Source organism: Bos taurus, chromosome 9 (assembly GCF_002263795.3).
Source record: "Bos taurus isolate L1 Dominette 01449 registration number 42190680 breed Hereford chromosome 9, ARS-UCD2.0, whole genome shotgun sequence".
In the NCBI taxonomy this organism is placed as follows: domain Eukaryota; kingdom Metazoa; phylum Chordata; class Mammalia; order Artiodactyla; family Bovidae; genus Bos; species Bos taurus.
This window is the reverse complement of record NC_037336.1, coordinates 83,432,007-83,453,200: the sequence shown is the minus strand read 5'-3', so window position 1 is coordinate 83,453,200 and position 21,194 is coordinate 83,432,007. Positions and strand designations below refer to the sequence as shown.

At 38.7% G+C, this 21,194-nt stretch overlaps 1 protein-coding gene across 3 annotated transcripts in view; it reads right to left on the bottom strand.

Moving 5' to 3' along the window:
• GRM1 (glutamate metabotropic receptor 1) overlaps window positions 1–21,194 on the bottom strand; it is a 428,462-nt gene that overhangs the window by 262,552 nt on the left and 144,716 nt on the right. For all 3 annotated transcript variants that reach the window (XM_005211024.5, XM_059889816.1, NM_001206004.1), the window contains one exon: window positions 17,517–17,766. In XM_005211024.5, the coding sequence (XP_005211081.1) occupies window positions 17,517–17,766 (250 nt within the window). The remainder of the gene's footprint in view (window positions 1–17,516; window positions 17,767–21,194) is intronic.

The following is a 21,194-nucleotide window of genomic DNA, read 5'->3' as shown; positions in this document are numbered from 1 at the left end:
CCCACCAGGTTCCTCTGCCCATGGAACTCTCCAGGCAAGAATACTGGAATGGGTAGGCACTCCCTTCTTCAGGGGATCCTCCCAAGCCAGGGATCGAACCAGGCTCTCCCACATTACAGACAGATTCTTTACAATCTGAGCTACCAGGGAAGACCCAAGAAAGGAACGGGCACTTTAAATTTAAGGACCACATACTATAAATTGACTGATCAAGAGAGAAGGGATGAAATGGAAGGTTATTGACCTAATTATCTTTATTGGGTGCTTGTTACTTATAGTATAGAAATAAGATGTCAGAATCCACTAACTAGAAGGGTCTAGGAAATACATAATTAAATATGTCATACCTAAGTGTATCTAAACAGAGACTCCTAAAAAGGTAGACTGTAAATCTACTAGAAGGGCTTCCCAAGAGGAGGAAGCCAGGGTAGGTGCCAAGGAAATGCCAACTCTAGGAATAGGATGAAAGCCAGAAATCTCTTCTTCAACCTCAGTAAAGACTGTGTCTCTGACAGACATAATACTGACACTCAGTTTTGTTTTAAAACAAATAAGCATTGGGAGGAGGAGCCAAGATGGCGGAGGAGTAGGACGGGGAGAACACTTTCTCCCCCACAAATTCATCAAAAGAGCATTTAAACGTCGAGTAAATTCCACAAAACAACTTCTGAATGCCGGCAGAGGACATCAGGCACCCAGAAAAGCAACCCAACTCTTCGAAAGGAGGTAGGAAAAAATATTAAAAACAAAAAAAAAGAGACAAAAGAGGGAGGGACGGAGTTCCATCCCGGGAAGGGAATCTTAAAAAGAGAGAAGTTTCCAAACACCAGGAAACCTTCTCACTGCCGAATCTGTGCCGAGCTTTGGAAGCACAGAGGGCAACATAACAGGGAGAAAAAATAAATAAACAATTAAAACTCGCAGATTGTGAGCCCTACGGTAACTCCCCCAGCGGAGAAGCAGCGCAGACGCCTGCATCCGCCATTAGCAAGCCGGGGCTGGGCAGGGAGGCGCGGCGTGGGCTGCATCACTGAGAGTAAGAATCTGGCCTGAATACCCTGAGCGCTATCTGAGCGAAATAATTTGGGCTAGCAAACCAGACTGTGGGATATCTACCACGCGAAAAGCCAGCCCTAACCTAAGACCGCCAGGCCCGCGCACGGAACAAAGGACTGAACAGAGATAGCCGGCTGCAGATCTTCCCCCTCCGGTGACAGGCAGCCAGAGCCGGAAGGGGGCAATCGCAGCCCCAGAGAGACATTATCTATAAAACTGTAAGCAGGCTTCTTTGCTAACTAAAACTTCTTGGGGGTCTGGACGGTCAACATCTGCCTGAGAAGGTGCGCCGGTTTTAACACCCAGATAACCGAGTGGCAGGGAGGCGATAAGTCGCAGCATTGGCGCTCGCCAAACACCTCATCACCTGAGCTGCTCGGACCTGGGAAGAGCACAAAACGCAGGCCCAACTGAGTCTGCGCCTCTGAGGACTACCCGAGTGCCTGAAGCTGAGCGGCTTGGACCTGGGAGGTGCATGCAGCCCAGGGCCAGCCTCGGATTGTTCCCGGCGGAACAACCTAGAGTCCGAGCAGTGTGGACAGGGAGGCTACACGCGCCGTGAGCAGGGGCAGACCCAGGGTGGCTGAGGCACTGCGAGCCCACGCCAGTGTTATTTGTTTGCAGCATCCCTCCCTCCCTCCCTCCCCACAGCGCGACTGAACAAGTAAGCCTAAAAAAAAAAAAAGAAAAAAAAGTGTCCTCCACCGTGCCCTTTGTGTCAGGGCGGAAACCAGATACTGAAGAGACTAGCAAACAGAAGAAGATGTAACAGAGGGAAACGCCTTGGAAGCTACAGGCAATAGATCAAAACCCTGTGGTTACTACGGACTACATAGGAAGGGGCCTATAGATCTTGAGAAATATAAATCTGACCAAGGAACTAGCCAAAAATGAACTGAACCCACAACACCCACAAAAAAAAAACAAAAAAGTCCTAGATATATTTTTATTATTTTTACGATCATTCTTTCCTTTTTTTTTTAATTAAAAAAAATTTTTTTTAAGTCCTCTATTGTTCCTTTAAATTTCACTTTTATAACCTATTACTTTGCAAAAAAAAAAAAGACCCTATTTTTTTCTTCTTCAGCAAACTTCATATATATATATTTTATAATTTTTTGACCTTGTTTTTTGTTTGTTTTTGTTTTTTTCTTCTTTTCTTTAACATTGTATTTTTGAAATTCCAAACTCTACTCTAGATTTTTAATTTTCGCTTTTTGGTATTTGTTATCAATTTTGTACCTATAGTTTTTTTTTTTATATAATTTCTGACTTTTTTTTTTTTCCTTCTCTGTTTCTTTCTCTTCTTCTTTTATACAACATTGTATATCTGAAATTCCAAACTTTACTCTAGATTTTTAATTTATGCTTTTTGATATTTGATATCAATTTTGTACCTGTATTTTCTTTATAATTTTTGTGACATTGTTCGTATTTGTTTGTTTGTTTTCTCTCTTTATTTTTCTTCTTCTTCTTCTTCTTCTTTTTTTTTTTTTTAACATTGTATTTTTGAAATTCCAAACTCTACTCTAGATTTTTAATTTTTGCTTTCTGGTATTAGTTATCAATTTTGTACCTGTACTTTCTTTATAATTTTCGCGACCTTGTTTGTTTTTGTTTGTTCGTTTTTTCTCTCTTTCTTTTCCTTCTTCTTTTCTTTAACATCATATTTTTGAAATTCCAAACTCTATTCTAGATTTTTAATTTTTGCTTTTATGTATTTGTTACCAATTTTGTACCTTTAAGGACCCAATCTTCAGGACCCATTTTTCACTAGGGAGTGAGATTACTGGCTTGACTGCTCTCTCTCCCTTTGGACTCTCCTTTTTCTCCACCAGGTCGCCTGTGTCTCCTCCCTAACCCCTCTCTACTCTACCCAACTCTGTGAAATTCTGTGTGTTCCAGACGGTGGAGAACACTTAGGGAACTGATTACTGGCTGGATCTGTCTCCCTCCTTTTCATTCCCCCCTTTTATCCTTCTGGCCACCTCTGTTACCTTCCTCCTTCTTCTCTTCTCTGTATAACCTCGTGAACATCTCTGAGTGGTCCAGTTGTGGAGTGCACATAAGGAAGTGACTACTGGCTAGCCCACTCTCTCCACTATTGATTCACCTCATCTCATTTGGGTCACCTCTAACTCCCTCCTCCCTCTTCTCTTCTCCATGTAACCCTGTGAACCTCTCTGAGTGACCCTCACTGTAGAGAAACTTTTCATCTTTAATGTAGATGTTTTATCAATGGCGCTGTATAGAAGGAGAAGTTTTGAAACTACTGTAAAAATAAGACCGATAACCGGAAGCAGGAGACTTAAGTCCAAACCCTGACTCCAGGGAACTCCTGACTCCAAGGAACATTAATTGACGGGAGCTCATCAAATGCATCCATACCGACACTGAAACCAAGCACCACACAAGGGCCAATAAATTCCAGGGCAAGACATACCAAACAAATTCTCTAGCAACAAAGGAACACAGCCCTGAGCTTCAAGATACAGGCTGCCCAAAGTCACCCCAAAACTATAGACATCTCATAAATCATTACTGGACATTTCATTGCACTCCAGAGAGAAGAAATACAGCTCCACCCACCAGAACACCAACACAAGCTTCCCTAACCAGGAAACCTTGACAAGCCACCTGTACAAACCCACACACAGTGAGGAAACGCCACAATAAAGAGAACTCCACAAACTGCCAGAATACAGAAAGGACACCCCAAACTCAGCAATTTAAACAAGATGAAGAGACAGAGGAATACTCAGCAGATAAAGGAACAGGATAAATGCCCACCAAACCAAACAAAAGAGGAAGAGATAGGGAATCTACCTGATAAAGAATTCCGAATAATGATAGTGAAATTGATCCAAAATCTTGAAACTAAAATGGAATCACAGATAAATAGCCTGGAGACAAGGATTGAGAAGATGCAAGAAAGGTTTAACAAGGACCTAGAAGAAATAAAAAAGAGTCAATATATAATGAATAATGCAATAAGTGAAATTAAAAACACTCTGGAGGCAACAAATAGTAGAATAACAGAGGCAGAAGACAGGATTAGTGAATTAGAAGATAGAATGGTAGAAATAAATGAATCAGAGAGGATAAAAGAAAAACGAATTAAAAGAAATGAGGACAATCTCAGAGACCTCCAGGACAATATTAAACGCTACAACATTCGAATCATAGGGGTTCCAGAAGAAGAAGACAAAAAGAAAGACCATGAGAAAATACTTGAGGAGATAATAGTTGAAAACTTCCCTAAAATGGGGAAGGAAATAATCACCCAAGTACAAGAAACCCAGAGAGTCCCAGACAGGATAAACCCAAGGAGAAACACCCCAAGACACATATTAATCAAATTAACAAAGATCAAACACAAAGAACAAATATTAAAAGCAGCAAGGGAAAAACAACAAATAACACACAAGGGAATTCCCATACGGATAACAGCTGATCTTTCAATAGAAACTCTTCAAGCCAGGAGGGAATGGCAAGACATACTTAAAATGATGAAAGAAAATAACCTACAGCCCAGATTATTGTACCCAGCAAGGATCTCATTCAAGTATGAAGGAGAAATCAAAAGCTTTTCAGACAAGCAAAAGCTGAGAGAATTCTGCACCACCAAACCAGCTCTCCAACAAATACTAAAGCATATTCTCTAGACAGGAAACACAAAAACGGTGTATAAACTCGAACCCAAAACAATAAAGTAAATGGCAACGGGATCATACTTATCAGTAATTACCTTAAACGTAAATGGGTTGAATGCCCCAACCAAAAGACAAAGACTGGCTGAATGGATACAAAAACAAGACCCCTACATATGTTGTCTACAAGAGACCCACCTCAAAACAGGGGACACATACAGACTGAAAGTGAAGGGCTGGAAAAAGATTTTCCATGCAAATAGGGACCAAAAGAAAGCAGGAGTAGCAATACTCATATCAGATAAAATAGACTTTAAAACAAAGGCTGTGAAAAGAGACAAAGAAGGTCACTACATAATGATCAAAGGATCGATCCAAGAAGAAGATATAACAATTATAAATATATATGCACCCAACACGGGAGCACCACAGTACGTAAGACAAATGCTAACAAGTATGAAAGGAGAAATTAACAATAACACAATAATAGTGGGAGACTTTAATACCCCACTTACACCTATGGATAGATCAACTAAACAGAAAATTAACAAGGAAACACAAACTTTAAACGATACAATAGACCAGTTAGACCTAATTGATATCTATAGGTCATTTCATCCCAAAACAATGAATTTCACCTTTTTCTCAAGCGCACATGGAACCTTCTCCAGGATAGATCACATCCTGGGCCATAAAGCTAGCCTTGGTAAATTCAAAAAAATAGAAATCATTCCAAGCATTTTTTCTGACCACAATGCAGTAAGATTAGATCTCAATTACAGGAGAAAAACTATTAAAAATGCCAACATATGGAGGCTGAACAACACGCTGCTGAATAACCAACAAATCACAGAAGAAATCAAAAAAGAAATCAAAATTTGCATAGAAACAAATGAAAATGAAAACACAACAACCCAAAACCTGGGGGACACGGTAAAAGCAGTCCTAAGGGGAAAGTTCATAGCAATACAGGCACACCTCAAGAAACAAGAAAAAAGTCAAATAAATAACCTAACTCTACACCTAAAGCAACTAGAAAAGGAAGAAATGAAGAACCCCAGGGTTAGTAGAAGGAAAGAAATCTTAAAAATTAGAGCAGAAATAAATGCAAAAGAAACAAAAGAGACCATAGCAAAAATCAACAAAACCAAAAGCTGGTTCTTTGAAAGGATAAATAAAATTGACAAACCATTAGCCAGACTCATCAAGAAACAGAGGGAGAAAAATCAAATCAACAAAATTAGAAACGAAAATGGAGAGATCACAACAGACAACACAGAAATACAAAGGATCATAAGAGACTACTATCAACAATTATATGCCAATAAAATGGACAACGTGGAAGAAATGGACAAATTCTTAGAAAAGTACAACCTTCCAAAATTGGACCAGGAAGAAATAGAAAATCTTAACAGACCCATCACAAGCATGGAAATTGAAACTGTAATCAAAAATCTTCCAGCAAACAAAAGCCCCGGTCCAGACGGCTTCACAGCTGAATTCTACCAAAAATTTAGAGAAGAGCTCACACCTATCCTGCTCAAACTCTTCCAGAAAATTGCAGAGGAAGGTAAACTTCCAAACTCATTCTATGAGGCCACCATCACCCTAATACCAAAACCTGACAAAGATGCCACAAAAAAAGAAAACTACAGGCCAATATCACTGATGAACATAGATGCAAAAATCCTTAACAAAATTCTAGCAATCAGAATCCAGCAACACATTAAAAAGATCATACACCATGATCAAGTGGGCTTTATCCCAGGGATGCAAGGATTCTTCAATATCCGCAAATCAATCAATGTAATACACCACATTAACAAATTGAAAAATAAAAACCATATGATTATCTCAATAGATGCAGAGAAAGCCTTTGACAAAATTCAACATCCATTTATGATAAAAACTCTCCAGAAAGCAGGAATAGAAGGAACATACCTCAACATAATAAAAGCTATATATGACAAACCCACAGCAAACATTATCCTCAATGGTGAAAAATTGAAAGCATTTCCTCTAAAGTCAGGAACAAGACAAGGGTGCCCACTTTCACCATTACTATTCAACATAGTTTTGGAAGTTTTGGCCACAGCAATCAGAGCAGAAAAAGAAATAAAAGGAATCCAAATTGGAAAAGAAGAAGTAAAACTCTCACTATTTGCAGATCACATGATCCTCTACATAGAAAACCCTAAAGACTCCACCAGAAAATTACTAGAACTAATCAATGGTTATAGTAAAGTTGCAGGATATAAAATCAACACACAGAAATCCCTTGCATTCCTATACACTAATAATGAGAAAACTGAAAGAGAAATTAAGGAAACAATTCCATTCACCATTGCAACGGAAAGAATAAAATACTTAGGAATATATCTACCTAAAGAAACTAAAGACCTATATATAGAAAACAATAAAACACTGGTGAAAGAAATCAAAGAGGACACTAATAGATGGAGAAATATACCATGTTCATGGATTGGAAGAAATCAATATAGTGAAAATGAGTATACTACCCAAAGCAATGTATAGATTCAATGCAATCCCTATCAAGCTACTGACAGTATTCTTCACAGAGCTAGAACAAATAATTTCACAATTTGTATGGAAATACAAAAAACCTCGAATAGCCAAAGCGATCTTGAGAAAGAAGAATGGAACTGGAGGAATCAACCTACCTGACTTCAGGCTCTATTACAAAGCCACAGTTATCAAGACAGTATGGTACTGGCACAAAGACAGAAATATTGATCAATGGAACAAAATAGAAAGCCCGGAGATAAATCCACGCACCTATGGACACCTTATCTTTGACAAAGGAGGCAAGAATATACAATGGATTAAAGACAATCTCTTTAACAAGTGGTGCTGGGAAAACTGGTCAACCACTTGTAAAAGAATGAAACTAGAACACTTTCTAACACCATACACAAAAATAAACTCTAAATGGATTAAAGATCTCAACGTAAGACCAGAAACTATAAAACTCCTAGAGGAGAACATAGGCAAAACACTCTCTGACATACATCACAGCAGGATCCTCTGTGACCCACCTCCCAGAATATTGGAAATAAAAGCAAAAATAAACAAATGGGAACTAATTAAACTTAAAAGCTTCTGCACAACAAAGGAAACTATTAGCAAGGTGAAAAGGCAGCCTTCAGAATGGGAGAAAATAATAGCAAATGAAGCAACTGACAAACAACTAATCTCAAAAATATACAAGCAACTCCTACAGCTCAACTCCAGAAAAATAAATGACTCAATCAAAAAATGGGCCAAAGAACTAAATAGACATTTCTCCAAAGAAGACATACAGATGGCTAACAAACACATGAAAAGATGCTCAACACCACTCATTATCAGAGAAATGCAAATCAAAACCACTATGAGGTACCATTTCACACCAGTCAGAATGGCTGCGATCCAAAAGTCTACAAGCAATAAATGCTGGAGAGGGTGTGGAGAAAAGGGAACTCTCTTACACTGTTGGTGGGAATGCAAACTAGTACAGCCACTATGGAGAACAGTGTGGAGATTCCTTAAAAAAACTGGAAATAGAACTGCCTTATGATCCAGCAATCCCACTGCTGGGCATACACACTGAGGAAACCAGAAGGGAAAGAGACACGTGTACCCCAATGTTCATCGCAGCACTGTTTATAATAGCCAAGACATGGAAGCAACCTAGATGCCCATCAGCAGATGAATGGATAAGAAAGCAGTGGTACATATACACAATGGAGTATTACTCAGCCATTAAAAAGAACACATTTGAATCAGTTCTAATGAGATGGATGAAACTGGAACCTATTATACAGAGTGAAGTAAGCCAGAAAGAAAAACACCAATACAGTATACTAACGCATATATATGGAATTTAGAAAGATGGTAACAATAACCCTGTGTACGAGACAGCAAAAGAGACACCGATGTATAGATCAGTCTTATGGACTCTGTGGGAGAGGGAGAGGGTGGGGAGATTTGGGAGAATGGCATTGAAACATGTATAATATCATGTATGAAACGAGTTGCCAGTCCAGGTTCGATGCCGATACTGGATGCTTGGGGCTGGTGCACTGGGACAACTCAGAGGGAGGGTATGGAGGGAGGAGGGAGGAGGGTTCAGGATGGGGAACACAGGTATACCTGTGGTGGATTCATTTCGATATTTGGCAAAACTAATATTGTAAAGTTTAAAAATAAAATAAAATTAAAAAAAAATACCCATTCCAGTTCCAGGGCCAGGATTCAATCCTCCTTGACATTCTCACAGCAGACAGTGTGCTTTCTAACACCACCATATATGACAAGTCTAAACGGTGCCAATTACACTGTTAAGCATTTCATGCAAAGATAAGATGGGCAACGTAAAGGACAGAAACAGCAACGACCTAACAGAATAATGTTCGTCACTCAGTTGTGTCCGACTGTTTGCGATCCCATGACTGTAGCCTGCCAGGCTCCTCTGTCCATGGAACTCTCCAGGCAAGAATACTGGAGTGGGTGGCCATTCCCTTCTCCCAGGGATCTTCCAGACCCAGAGATCAAATCTGGGTCTCCTTCATTGCAGGCAGATTCCTTACCAACTGAGACACCAGGGAAGCCCAGATACAAGGAAAGCTGGTGGACAGGATGGAACTCCAGCTGAGCTATTCCAAATCCTAAAAGATGATGCTATCAAAGTGCTGCAGTCAATATGTCAGCAAATTTGGAAAACTCAGCAGTGGCCACAGGACTGGAAAAGGTCAGTTTTCATTCCAATTCCAAAGAAAAGCCATGCCAATGAATGTTTCAATTATCGTACAGCAAAAGAGACACTGATGTATAGAACAGTCTTATGGACTCTGTGGGAGAGGGAGAGGGTGGGAAGATTTGGGAGAATGGCATTGAAACATATAAAATATCATGTAGGAAACTAGTTGCCAGTCCAGGTTCGATGCACGATGCTGGATGCTTGGGGCTGGTGCACTGGACGGCCCAGAGGGATGGTATGGGGAGGGAGGAGGGAGGAGGGTTCGGGATGGGGAACACATGTATACCTGTGGCGGATTCATTTTGATATTTGGCAAAACTAATACAATTATGTAAAGTTTAAAAATAAAATAAAATTAGAAAAAAAATAAATAAATAAAACAAATAAGCATTTTGTGAATAGACAAATACAACAACCTGAGAGGTAAGCAAATATTAGACCCAACTTTACAGACAAATTATAGAAACAGAGGCTGATTGCAGAATGTCAAGCCTTACCACACTAGGTAAAACTTACTAATCCTGGAATATGAAAGAGAACTCAGGACCACACACGAAGCTATCCTATCTCACCATGACACTCAAGCCTTCTGACATAGTTCCTAAACAATGAACATATCAAAACATTGTACTTGGCATGATAAGGAAAATATATATATATATATATATATATATAATCTGGTTCCTACCATTATGTGTGTGTGTGTGTGAATCACTCAGTCATTTCTGACTCTCATCATTGATGAGGTTACACTTTGACATTTGTATATCTATATGATGCTACGGTATAGTAGGTAATTTGAATTTTGCCTGATCAAAATGGTGGAGTAGAAGGACATGTGCTCAACTTCTGCCAGAACACAAAAATCACAGCTTAGATTATTCAGATATGACCTAATCAAATCCTTTATGATTATACAGTGGGGGTGATGAATAGATTCAAGGGATTAGATCTGATAAAGAAAGTACCTGAAGAACTATAGATGGAGGTTCATAACATTGTATAGGAGGTGGTGACCAAAACAATCCCCAAGAAAAAGAAATGCAAGAAGGCAAAATGGTTGTCTGAGGAGGCCTTATAAGTAGCTGAAAAAAGAAGAAAAGTGAAAGGCAAAGGAGAAAGGGAAAGATATACCCAAATAAATGCAGAGTTCCAAAGAATAGCAAGGAGAGATAATAAAGCCTTCTTAAGTGAACAATGCAAAGAAATAGAGGAAAGCAATAGAATGGGAAAGACTAGAGATCTCTTAAAGAAAATTAGAGATACCAGGGAATATTTCATGCAGTGATGGGCACAATAAAGGACAGAAATGTCAAGGACCTAACAGAAGCAAAAGAGATGTGGCAAAAATACACAGAACTATACAAAAAAGGTCTTAATGACCCAGACAAATGGCATGGGCCACTTATCTAGAGCCAGACATCTTGGAGTGTGAAGTCAAGTAGGCCTTAGAAAGCATTACTATAAACAAAACTAGTGGAGGTGATGGAATTCTGGCTGATCTATTTCAAATCCTAAAAGATGATGCTGTGAAAGTGCTGCACTCAATATGCCAGCAAATTTGGAAAACTCTTTCAGCAGTGGTCACAGGACTGGAAAAGGTCAGTTTTTACTCCAATCCCAAAGAAGGGCAATGTCAAAGAATGTTCAAATTACCATATAATTACATTCATTTCACATGCTAACAAGGTAATGCTCAAAATCCTTCAAGCAAGGCTTAGCAGTAAGTGAGAACTGAGAACTTCCAGATGTACAAGTTGGATTTAGAAAAGGCAGAGGAACCAGAGATTAAATTTTCAACATCAGTTAGATCATAGAAAAGTCAAAGGAACCCAAGAAAACATATATTTTTACTTCATTGACTATGCTAAAGCCTTTGATTGTGTGGATCACAAGCTGTGGAAAATTCTTCAAAAGATGGGAATACCAGACCACCTTAACTTTATCCTGAGAAACCTGTAGGCAGGACAAGAAGCAACAGTTAGAAATGAACATGGAAAAATGGATTGGTTCAAAATTAGGAAAGAACTATGACAAGACTATATATTGTCACCCTGCTTATTTAACTTCTATGCAGATTACATCATGCAAAATGCTGGGCTGGATGACTCACAAACTGGAATCAAGATTGCCAGGAGAAATAACAACCTCAGACACATAGATGATACCTCTTTAAAGTGATGAGGAACTAAAGTGCCTCTTGATAAAATTTTAAAAAGAGGGTGAAAAAGCTAGCTTAAAACTCAATATTCAAAAAATGAAGATCATGGCATCTGCTCTCATCATTTCACAGCAAAAAGATGGGGAAACAATGGTAACAGTGACAGACTTTATTTTCTTGGGCTCCAAAATCACTGCAGACGTTGTCTGTAGCCATCAAGTTAAAAGATGATCGATCGCTCCATGAAAGAAAAGCTATGACCAACCTAGACAGTGTATTAAAAAGCAGAGACATCACTTTGCCAACAAAGGTCCATATAGTCAAAGATATGGTTTTTCCAGTAGTCATGTACAGGTGTGAAAATTGGACCATAAAGAAGGCTGAGTGCCAAAGAATTGATGCTTTCAAAATTCTGATTTTGGATAAGACTCTTGAGAGTCCCTTAGACAGCAAAGAGATCAAACCAGTCAATAGTGAAGGAAATCAACTCTGAATATTCATTGGAATGTCTGATGCTGAAGCTGAAGCTCAAGTCCTTTGGCCACCTGATGTGAAGAGCTGACTCTTTGGAAAAGACCCTGATGCTGGAAAAGATTCAGGGCAGGAGAAGTAGGGAGTAACAGAGAATTAGATGATTGAATGGCATCACCAACTCAATGGACATGAGTTTGAGCAAATGCCAAGAGACAGTGAAGGACAGGGAAGCCTGGTCCACTGCAGTCCACTGGGCTGCTAAGAGTCGGACATGAATTAGCTATGGAACAGCAACAACAACAACAACTTATTAATTTAGTAATTTGGGAAATTGTTTAACTTCTTTATCTTGCAAATCAACCTTTCAGGTTGTTAAGACTGGAGATATCATATATTATTAGTTTAGTACATGCCAAACCTTCAATAAATGGTAGCTATTTGTATGTATTTACACAAGTAAACCATGCTTATTTTCACTTTCTTCAAATAAAAGAACAATATAGGAATTAGAACAAATCTTTGCTTAATTTTTAGAATTTTATAATTATAACAGAGGATTTCAAAGAATTATTACCTACTTACTCCAAATCAGGTTTTACATAGGTATAGTTCCATAGATGGGCTTCCCTGTTGGCTTAGTGGTAAAGAATCCACCCACCAATGCAGGAGACGTGGGTTTGATCCCTGGGTTGGGAAGATACCCTGGAGAAAGAAAGGGCAACCCACTCTAGTATTCTTACCTGGCAAATCCCATTGACAGAGGAGCCTGGCAGACTATAGTCCATGGGGTCACAAAAGAGTCAAACACAATTTAGAGACTGTTTTGGTGTTTTAGTCACTAAGTCATGTCTGACTCTTTTTGTGCCATTTTTTTAGTGACTAAACAATAACAAGTTCCATAGATAAAGACTGGTATGCAAATAGAGAATTATATTGTGGAGTCTCAGGTTAAAGATAATGAGCTTGAAAATAAGGTCCCCCTTTTTGAAATATCATGTAAAACATTTAACACTGAGACAGAAATAAAAAGGATTCAAATAATTAGAAATATAAAATAATTTATCAGAGATACCTCAGTTTATTTTCCCAAATAAGGTGGCTCTAAACAATGAAATAAATATCTAAAAGAGAGAACAAACTGAAAAAAAAAACTAAAACTAAAAGCTAATATCTCATACATAAAACAATCACACAGTTTAAGTTAGTGAATGAATTCTGTAGTTACATTGTCTAGTTTCACATCCCAAGTACAACACTTTTTGACAAGTTCTTTACATCTCTATACATTAAAACAAATGATATCAGTATCTATTTTGTCAGATTGTTATGCCAAGTAAGTTTATGTATATAAAATGCTTAGAGGGGCTTCCCAGGTGGAGCAGTGGTAAAGAATCCACTTGCCAATGCAGGAGACACAAGAGATGTGTGTCTGATGCTCAGCTCACAGAAGATACCCTGGAGAAGGAAATGGCAGCCCAGTCCAGTATTTTTGCCTGGAAATTTCCATGGACAGAGGAGTCTGGCAGGCTACAGTCCATGGGGTCCCAAAGAGTCGAACATGACTGAGCAACTGAGCATTGAACACATACCAAGTGCTTAAAACAGTAAGTCCTAAACAAATGTTATCACCATTATCATCATCACCATCACCATCATCATCACCATCACAATTAAAATATAATTATAGATATGCTCTGCACAATTTGAGAAGCATCTTGAGGGAGGTAGTTTTAAGAACTAAGAAAGAATGATTCTTTTGTGTGATGATTATCTTGACTATGGTTAGTTAACTTACTTGATAAGAATATTATTCCAATTTGTCCAAAGTCAAAGGTTTGATTTTTACGTGGATATGCTGGCTACATTCCATGACCACAAATTAAGACACTAATTCTAAGCAGTTCTATTCAATAAATTCTCCAGGTTTTTACAAGGTGACTGGCAAAAAGTGCATACTGATTAATCTAAATTCATGAATAACTTTAGAAAAAATGAATCTATAAATATATTATTTTTGAACATAGTTCAGTCATATGGTCTTAATATATTATAAATTCTAGAACTTGAAAAATATTTAAAGATGATCTGGAGCCAAGTCATTAATTTTTATAAGGAAAAAAGACAGAGACAAAAAATGACAGGATCACATGGGATTACTCTGTGGCTAAGCTAGAACTCTTAGCTCATATTTTGTTTTGGTTTTCAACTACATATATTCATTAAATACAGGATTTTTAAGATCTCTGAGAACTTTCTAACATTCTATTTGTCATGATGGTTTATTATTCCATTATAAAGAACTCAGTCCTGGTGACAGAATATAAACTTTGAAGGCCATTGCAAGGACTTTGTTATGAGAAAAATGAAAAGCCATTTTCAGGCATTGAGCATGTAAGATTAAAAGACATTACCTGACTTAAATTTTTAGAAGACCCCTTTGCCTTAAGAATAGATGTGGGAAGGGGCAAGGATCAATTAGTAGGTTTTTACAAAAACCCAAGGGAGAGATGATGTTGGCTTGGACTAGGATAGTAATGGAAAGAATGGTATTAAGTCGTCAAAGTCTAGATATGTTTTGACTGTAGCACAAACAATATTTCTTTCTGTGTTGGATGTGACATGTAAGAGAAAAGAGGAGTCAAGGGGAGGCAAAGGAACATAAATCTCCATTTAGGAATTTCTGTTATTTTTTTCTTAACTAAATGTATCTTGCTGCAGTCTACACCATGATTACTTACTTTCATCTCTATTAAAAGAGGCCCATCGCCATCTACACAATGTCTTCTCTGAAATCAGCAGCATCCAAAATTAGACCATGTATTGTGAAAGAAACTAAATAGTGGCTCCTGACCTCAAAGGAGTTTAGTATTTGGTAAGTTAAAGCCCCTTATATGGGAAGGAGATATATTTGACAGCACTACAAATGTAGCTAGAAGTTGCAACTTGGTGTTAAACTGGAACCCTTCTGGACATGTCTGCAAAAATTAGGGAACCAAGCTAATCAAATGTCATTGGCATGAGGAACAGGGGAGTATTTGGGTTAGAATTCATCATACAGGAATTGGGAGAATCAAGCTTCTGAAGGAAAGGCTAACTAGGTATGCCGTAGTGTTACTTCTCGTCTTTATTGCCAGCTCAGCTCCCTCTGGACTCATATCTGGATTCATATCTCTCCCAAGGAAGGGAGAGAGCTGTGAACAAAGAATGGGAAAAGGCTGTTTTCCACCAAATTCTCTAATATATGAGAGTAAAAGCCACTTTGATAGACCCTCATGGTATACAGCCCAGAAAATCAGAAAAGCACTGTATGCCATAGCTTTGACATCTCCAGGGTTCCAAGCTTTACTGGCAGTGACTATTGTACAGGGAAGTGTCCTTAGAAGCACAGGTGCTTGTTGTGATTACGGTATCCTTAGGATACATCAGTAGAGCCCAGAAGAGGTGAGGCAGAGAAAGAGAGGAGTAAAAGAAGTAGATATCCCAGGCAGGTGACCTCATCAGGAGGAAGCACATGTAAGACTCAGAAATACCTATATGAACTCAGTTCCATTATTAGCAGGTAAGCAAGACCCAGAGAGATAAGATAAGGGAATGAACTCTTTACACTCCAATTACTCAGTACAGAATTTAGTCATCACTAGGCCATCTTTATACCCCTCCAAAGCTCACCTATTTGCTACACTCTGCTCAAGATCTCCAGAATCCAGGTAGTAAACGTCTCTTTGGAGATATTAAACGGAATGAATCCAGCAAAACAGACTTTTCTTCTTTTGAATATGGTAAACATGAGAATTTTTTAGAAAAACCAGCACCCTTCATAAAAGCAGTCACTTTAAAAATCAATTAAAAAATTAAATATCTATCTGCCATCTGTCCTGTGCATATATTAAGAATGGTTATTCCATGTAACATTTCAACAATGCTGTTTACATTCTTTTTCACTCATAAAGGAAGTAACATTCCTTCTTTAAACACATCTTCTTTAGAGATGCTTTCTTAAATAGCTTCACACAACTGCATCATGTCAAAAAAGCCAAAAAGACACTCTGGCAGTGTGTCAATTTCACCCAAATTCAATCATTTTTTAAAATCTTGAATTATACTTTGACCTTGACTTCATAGCTCTTAGATCATTTCTTTGTTTCTTTATTCATTTAATTGTATTTCTGTCCTACCTTCTACTCAAAAGTCTTTGATGGGCTCTGTGCGTCTAGCTCCAGATGATAGTAAAGTTGGTTTCACTAGCATTTCAGTCATTATCACAAGGGTAGGTCAGAAGGAAAAGGTCCTGGGTAAGTGTCCACACCACTCTGTCCACTTTCCTAGAGAAGAGGCTGAGTGGTTAAGGCACTTTGGCAGGTGAGAAAAGATTGTACTCTAGCCAGAAGAGAAGATGGAGCAGAAAAAGAGATCTGGAAGAAATGCAATGGCAACCCACTCCAGTACTCTTGCCTGGAAAATCCCATGGACGGAGGAGCCTGGTGGGCTGCAGTCCATGGGGTCGCTAAGAGTCAGACACGACTGAGAGACTTCACTTTCACTTTTCACTTGCATGCATTGGAGAAGGAAATGGCAACCCACTCCAGTGTTCTTGCCTGGAGAATCCCAGGGACAGGGGAGCCTGGTGGGCTGCCGTCTATGGGGTCGCACGGAGTCGGACACGACTGAAGCGACTTAGCAGCAGCAGCAGAGTCAGAGATCAGAGGAAGCTTTCATTCTGGTACGTTTAGTAGGTTCCTTGGAAAAATTCATCAGTTCCGTCATGTATTCATATTAGAAGAAGGCAAATTAAACAAGATACCTGTTAGGTTAAAGATCCTATGAAAAATATGATGATATTGAAAATCTATTCCCTCACAACTACACATGGTATAGAAAGAACACAGACTAACCCACCACCTGCAATTCCAGAAATCACATGCTGACAGCACCACTATTTGCCATCCCATATATGTAAGAGATTAAATGACCAAGTACCAGAGTTTGGTTACATGTCCACACGTGCATTCAGCTGGTCTTCTACATTTCAGACCTGAATATATATTTCCATCTTCACTACTACCCTTCATCCACCAAGACCTCATTAAGATATCTATGCTTAGGAATATAAGACATGTGGTTTGGGGAGGAGGAGAGGTAGAAGCCCAGAAGCAAATGAAAAGAACAGTTTACCATGACAAAACATTCCAGCAACAATTTCCCGCTTTTTTCTGAAACACTCTCATCATCTTGTCATCCACTGCTCTGCTCTTCTTTATCATGAAAACAGCAATAGCCTCACTCTCAGTGAGATTCAGGACCAAAGCACATCTCACTGTTTTGGAGTCAGGGAGTCCAGTTCAATGAGAGCAAGTTGTGTGTGTGTGTTAGAGAGAGAGAGAGAGAGAGAAAGAGGGAGAAAGAGATGGAAATTTACCTTCCGATGAGTGAGAACTCGCCCACGACGCCAAGGCGCCGCATGGCGCTCAGGAGGCCCCGGACAGTCATCCCTTCGCAGAAGCACACCACCACTCTGGCCTTGGGAAGCCGCTCTCGGAGCTTGCGCAGAAGTCGGTCAAAGCTCTTCTCCCCAGCGTTGCTGTAGATTTTGTCTGAGTGGGCGATGCAGAGGCCTTCCTGGGCGGCCAGCTCTTTGAAAGCATCCATTCCGCTCTCCCCATAATTCCCTGTCCAGAAACAATCAGCAGATGTTCAAGACAACCTGACAAGGACAGTACTCACAAGCTAGAACAAAGACTCATTAGTCCCGGAGAACAGAGAGAACTGACTTGCCAAGTAATTTGAAAATATAACTGGGACTGAAGGAAGATCTGGATGGAGTAAAGAAAATAATCAAATGTAATCAAACTATCAACTCTGAAAGAAATAGAAAATTAGTAACTTGGGTGTCCACAGTGAAAATGGTTTTGAGACATAAAATATGCTGTCCTGTTTTACAGCCATCATCACTAGTGGCTGTCCCAGATTTTAGCGATATGGGAGAGGTCAGCACATAGGGATAGGAGGTCAGCCAGCACAATGAGACATGTTCAGTTGAGGACTTGCTTCATCTGGCTGCCAGGTTAAGAGCAGACATTCAAGCTGATAGCAAGTCCTGCCACATTTCCATGAAGAGTGAGTAAGCCAAGCAAATGGAGCACCTGGCCAGGCTGGACTACACAGATAAAAACCGGCTACAAGGCTCAATCAAAGCTGCTACAGGGATCAATCATAAAATTCTTTCACTTTATCAATATCCTCTGATAAAGTGAAAGAATTACGGGACATTTGGTCTTATGCTTTGGTTTCAATATTATTATAATAAAATATACTTTAAAAGTAAGAAATAGAAATCAATGAAATAAAGCAAGTATCAGGACTTCTTCCCTGGTGGTCCAGTGGTTAAGGATCTGCCTGCCGATGCAGGGGACACAGGTTTGATCCCTGATTTCAGAAGATTCCACATGCCCCTGGACAACTAAGCTCCTGCACCACAACTAGTGAAGCCCACAAGCCTAGAGCTCCTGCTTCACAGGAGAAGCCACTGCAATGAGAAGCCTAGGCACCGCAACTAGAGTGTAGCCCATGCTGGTCGTAACTAGAGAAAGCCTGTGCACAACAGTGAAGACCTAGTGCAGAAACAAATAAATAACAAAAATGCCACAAAAGACAAGTATCACATCATGTCAGCTCCCCATCTCTCTATTTCACGGATGAATTTAGCCCCCACCTCCTCTGTACCTCCACGCCTGTCTCCAAGTTTAGGGATTTTGATACCCATGTAAATGACTTGGGTTTTCTCAACCTCCTCTATCCAGTGATATTTCCTGTAACTCAGTTACTTTCATGTTCACATGTTTAACCTTGTATTCACAAATGTTTCTAATATCTCTGAATGTGGATATCAAGCATCCCAGTCTCTGTTTTTGTCCTCATCATTAGAGCGCATATATTTTACCATTCCATCTCCAGCAATTTTTTCAACCTCATATTTTCTTTTGTACTCAGCTCAAAGTAACCTGCCAGTTAATGCTGGTCATATCCCTTGATTTTTCTAATTTTTGTACATTACCTGAAATTTTTTCTTATTTAGTTTTCTCTTCCCGCTAGTTCCATGAGAACATCTTGTTCTGAATAAGTCATAATTCATTTATCCAATGATGTAGTCTTAGTATTTAGAATAATTCTAGACACTAAATGCACAGTAAAACTACATTTGTTGTAACAACCCAGTAGATGAAGAGGCAAAAATTATAAATAAGCAATGAAAACAAAATAAGTAAAAGTGGGTAATAGTATATGAAAAAAATCACTGTATCTCAGTAATTATGAAGATAGTACAGTTAAAATAAGATGCTATTTTTTCATGATACTATTTATTTATCAGATTGTCAGAATTTCAAAGATTCATGATGTTCATTATTGGAAAGGCACAAATACATTCACTTTTGGTAAGAGTAGTTCAAATTTTAGTGGACAGTCTGGCATTAGCTTTCAAATTTTTTCAAGGTAAATATCACATATCACATTTATTGCACAATATATAGCAAGAGTTAAGTAAAAGAACTTTAAAACAATGATACTATCCATTAAGAACTTACTATTGAAATCTCAATGTCTATAAAATTTTCATGGACATTGTTGAAATCTAATAAGATTATCCTGTCTTTTTAAAAAGAAAACGTTCTTGTTTCCTGTTCCATAATACTAAATTACCAAATTAAAGTTTTTGCCTCTTCTTTTAACTACCTTCAGTGGCCTCATACAGTCCAGTAAAACCCAAATGGAAGATTGAACACATGACAAAATCCTCAGCTCCCTGGACTTTGGAAGCATATCATGGCTCAGACAAGAGGCACTAACTGATAATAAGGGGAAGACTGCAGCTGGCAAGTGAATGGCTCATCTGTCTGCAGCAGAGGGTGCAAGGAAGGAAGTCAGATGCCGCTTACTCACAACAAAGGCAGGTTCAGAAATCTATGAGGTACATAGACATTACCAGCCAACTCTTTCAGCCAAAGGCACTAAAAAGGCATCATAAAATGGTGTTACAAGGGAAGCAACTCAATTGCTAGGGTCTATCTTTGGACTCCGATCACAGAAAATGGTTTTACTCTTTTATCAAAACACAAGCAGACTAAATGAGCAAGAATATTCTATGCATTCAAATAAGAAAATTCTTGGTTTTCAGTCTAGTAAAGGCTTTAGACATACTCTATCCAAACTCTTCAGGCTACAGCAAGGAAATTGGGCCAAGTAAAATGGCTCACCAATAGGCAGGAAGCTTCTTTGTGTTAGAATTGGAACAGTCTGCCTTATTCCTAAGTTACTGCTTGTATCTCTTTTATTTTTTGGACAGTTTGAAAGAATTCTCATTGACCAACTTAATAGCAACAAGCAATTAAACATGTATGTTTTTATAATTTTTTTAAATGGCATAGTTTAAATGCTTCTATGACATACTTGTTTCAATTTGTTTATTCATATTTTCTTATTTGGAGGGTAGTTATTCATTATACCAATTGATTGAGAGCTGAATATGATGTGATAGATCATATTTAAACTGCTAATTTCTCTTATGAAGGCTGAGACTCCAAACTAGCATATTTCTATGCTGCTGCTACTGCTAAGTCACTTCAGTCATGTCTGATTCTGTGCAACCCCATAGACGGCAGCCTACCAGGCTCCTCCATCCCTGGGATTCTCCAGGCAAGAATGCTGGAGTGGGTTACCATATCCTTCTCCAATGCATGAAAGTGAAAAGTGAAAGTAAATTTGCTCAGTCATGTCTGACTCTTCACGACCCCATGGACTTCAGCCTACCAGGCTCCTCCGTCCATGGGAATTTCCAGGTAAGAGTACTGGAGTGGGTTGCCATTGCCTTCTCCAGTATTTCTATGAAGGTAATTCTAATATAAGACCAAGAATAATAACTTTCACATTTATAAATCTTTATATTTTAAATATCACATTCATAAATATTACCTCTTGTGTACTTGTTACATTGATGATAGTACTAGATACAAATACTATACAAAAGAGGAAGAAAATCACCTCTGGGAAACTTAAAATCACATTGCAGTACTTTTATTTAGTAGAAATGACATGACAAACA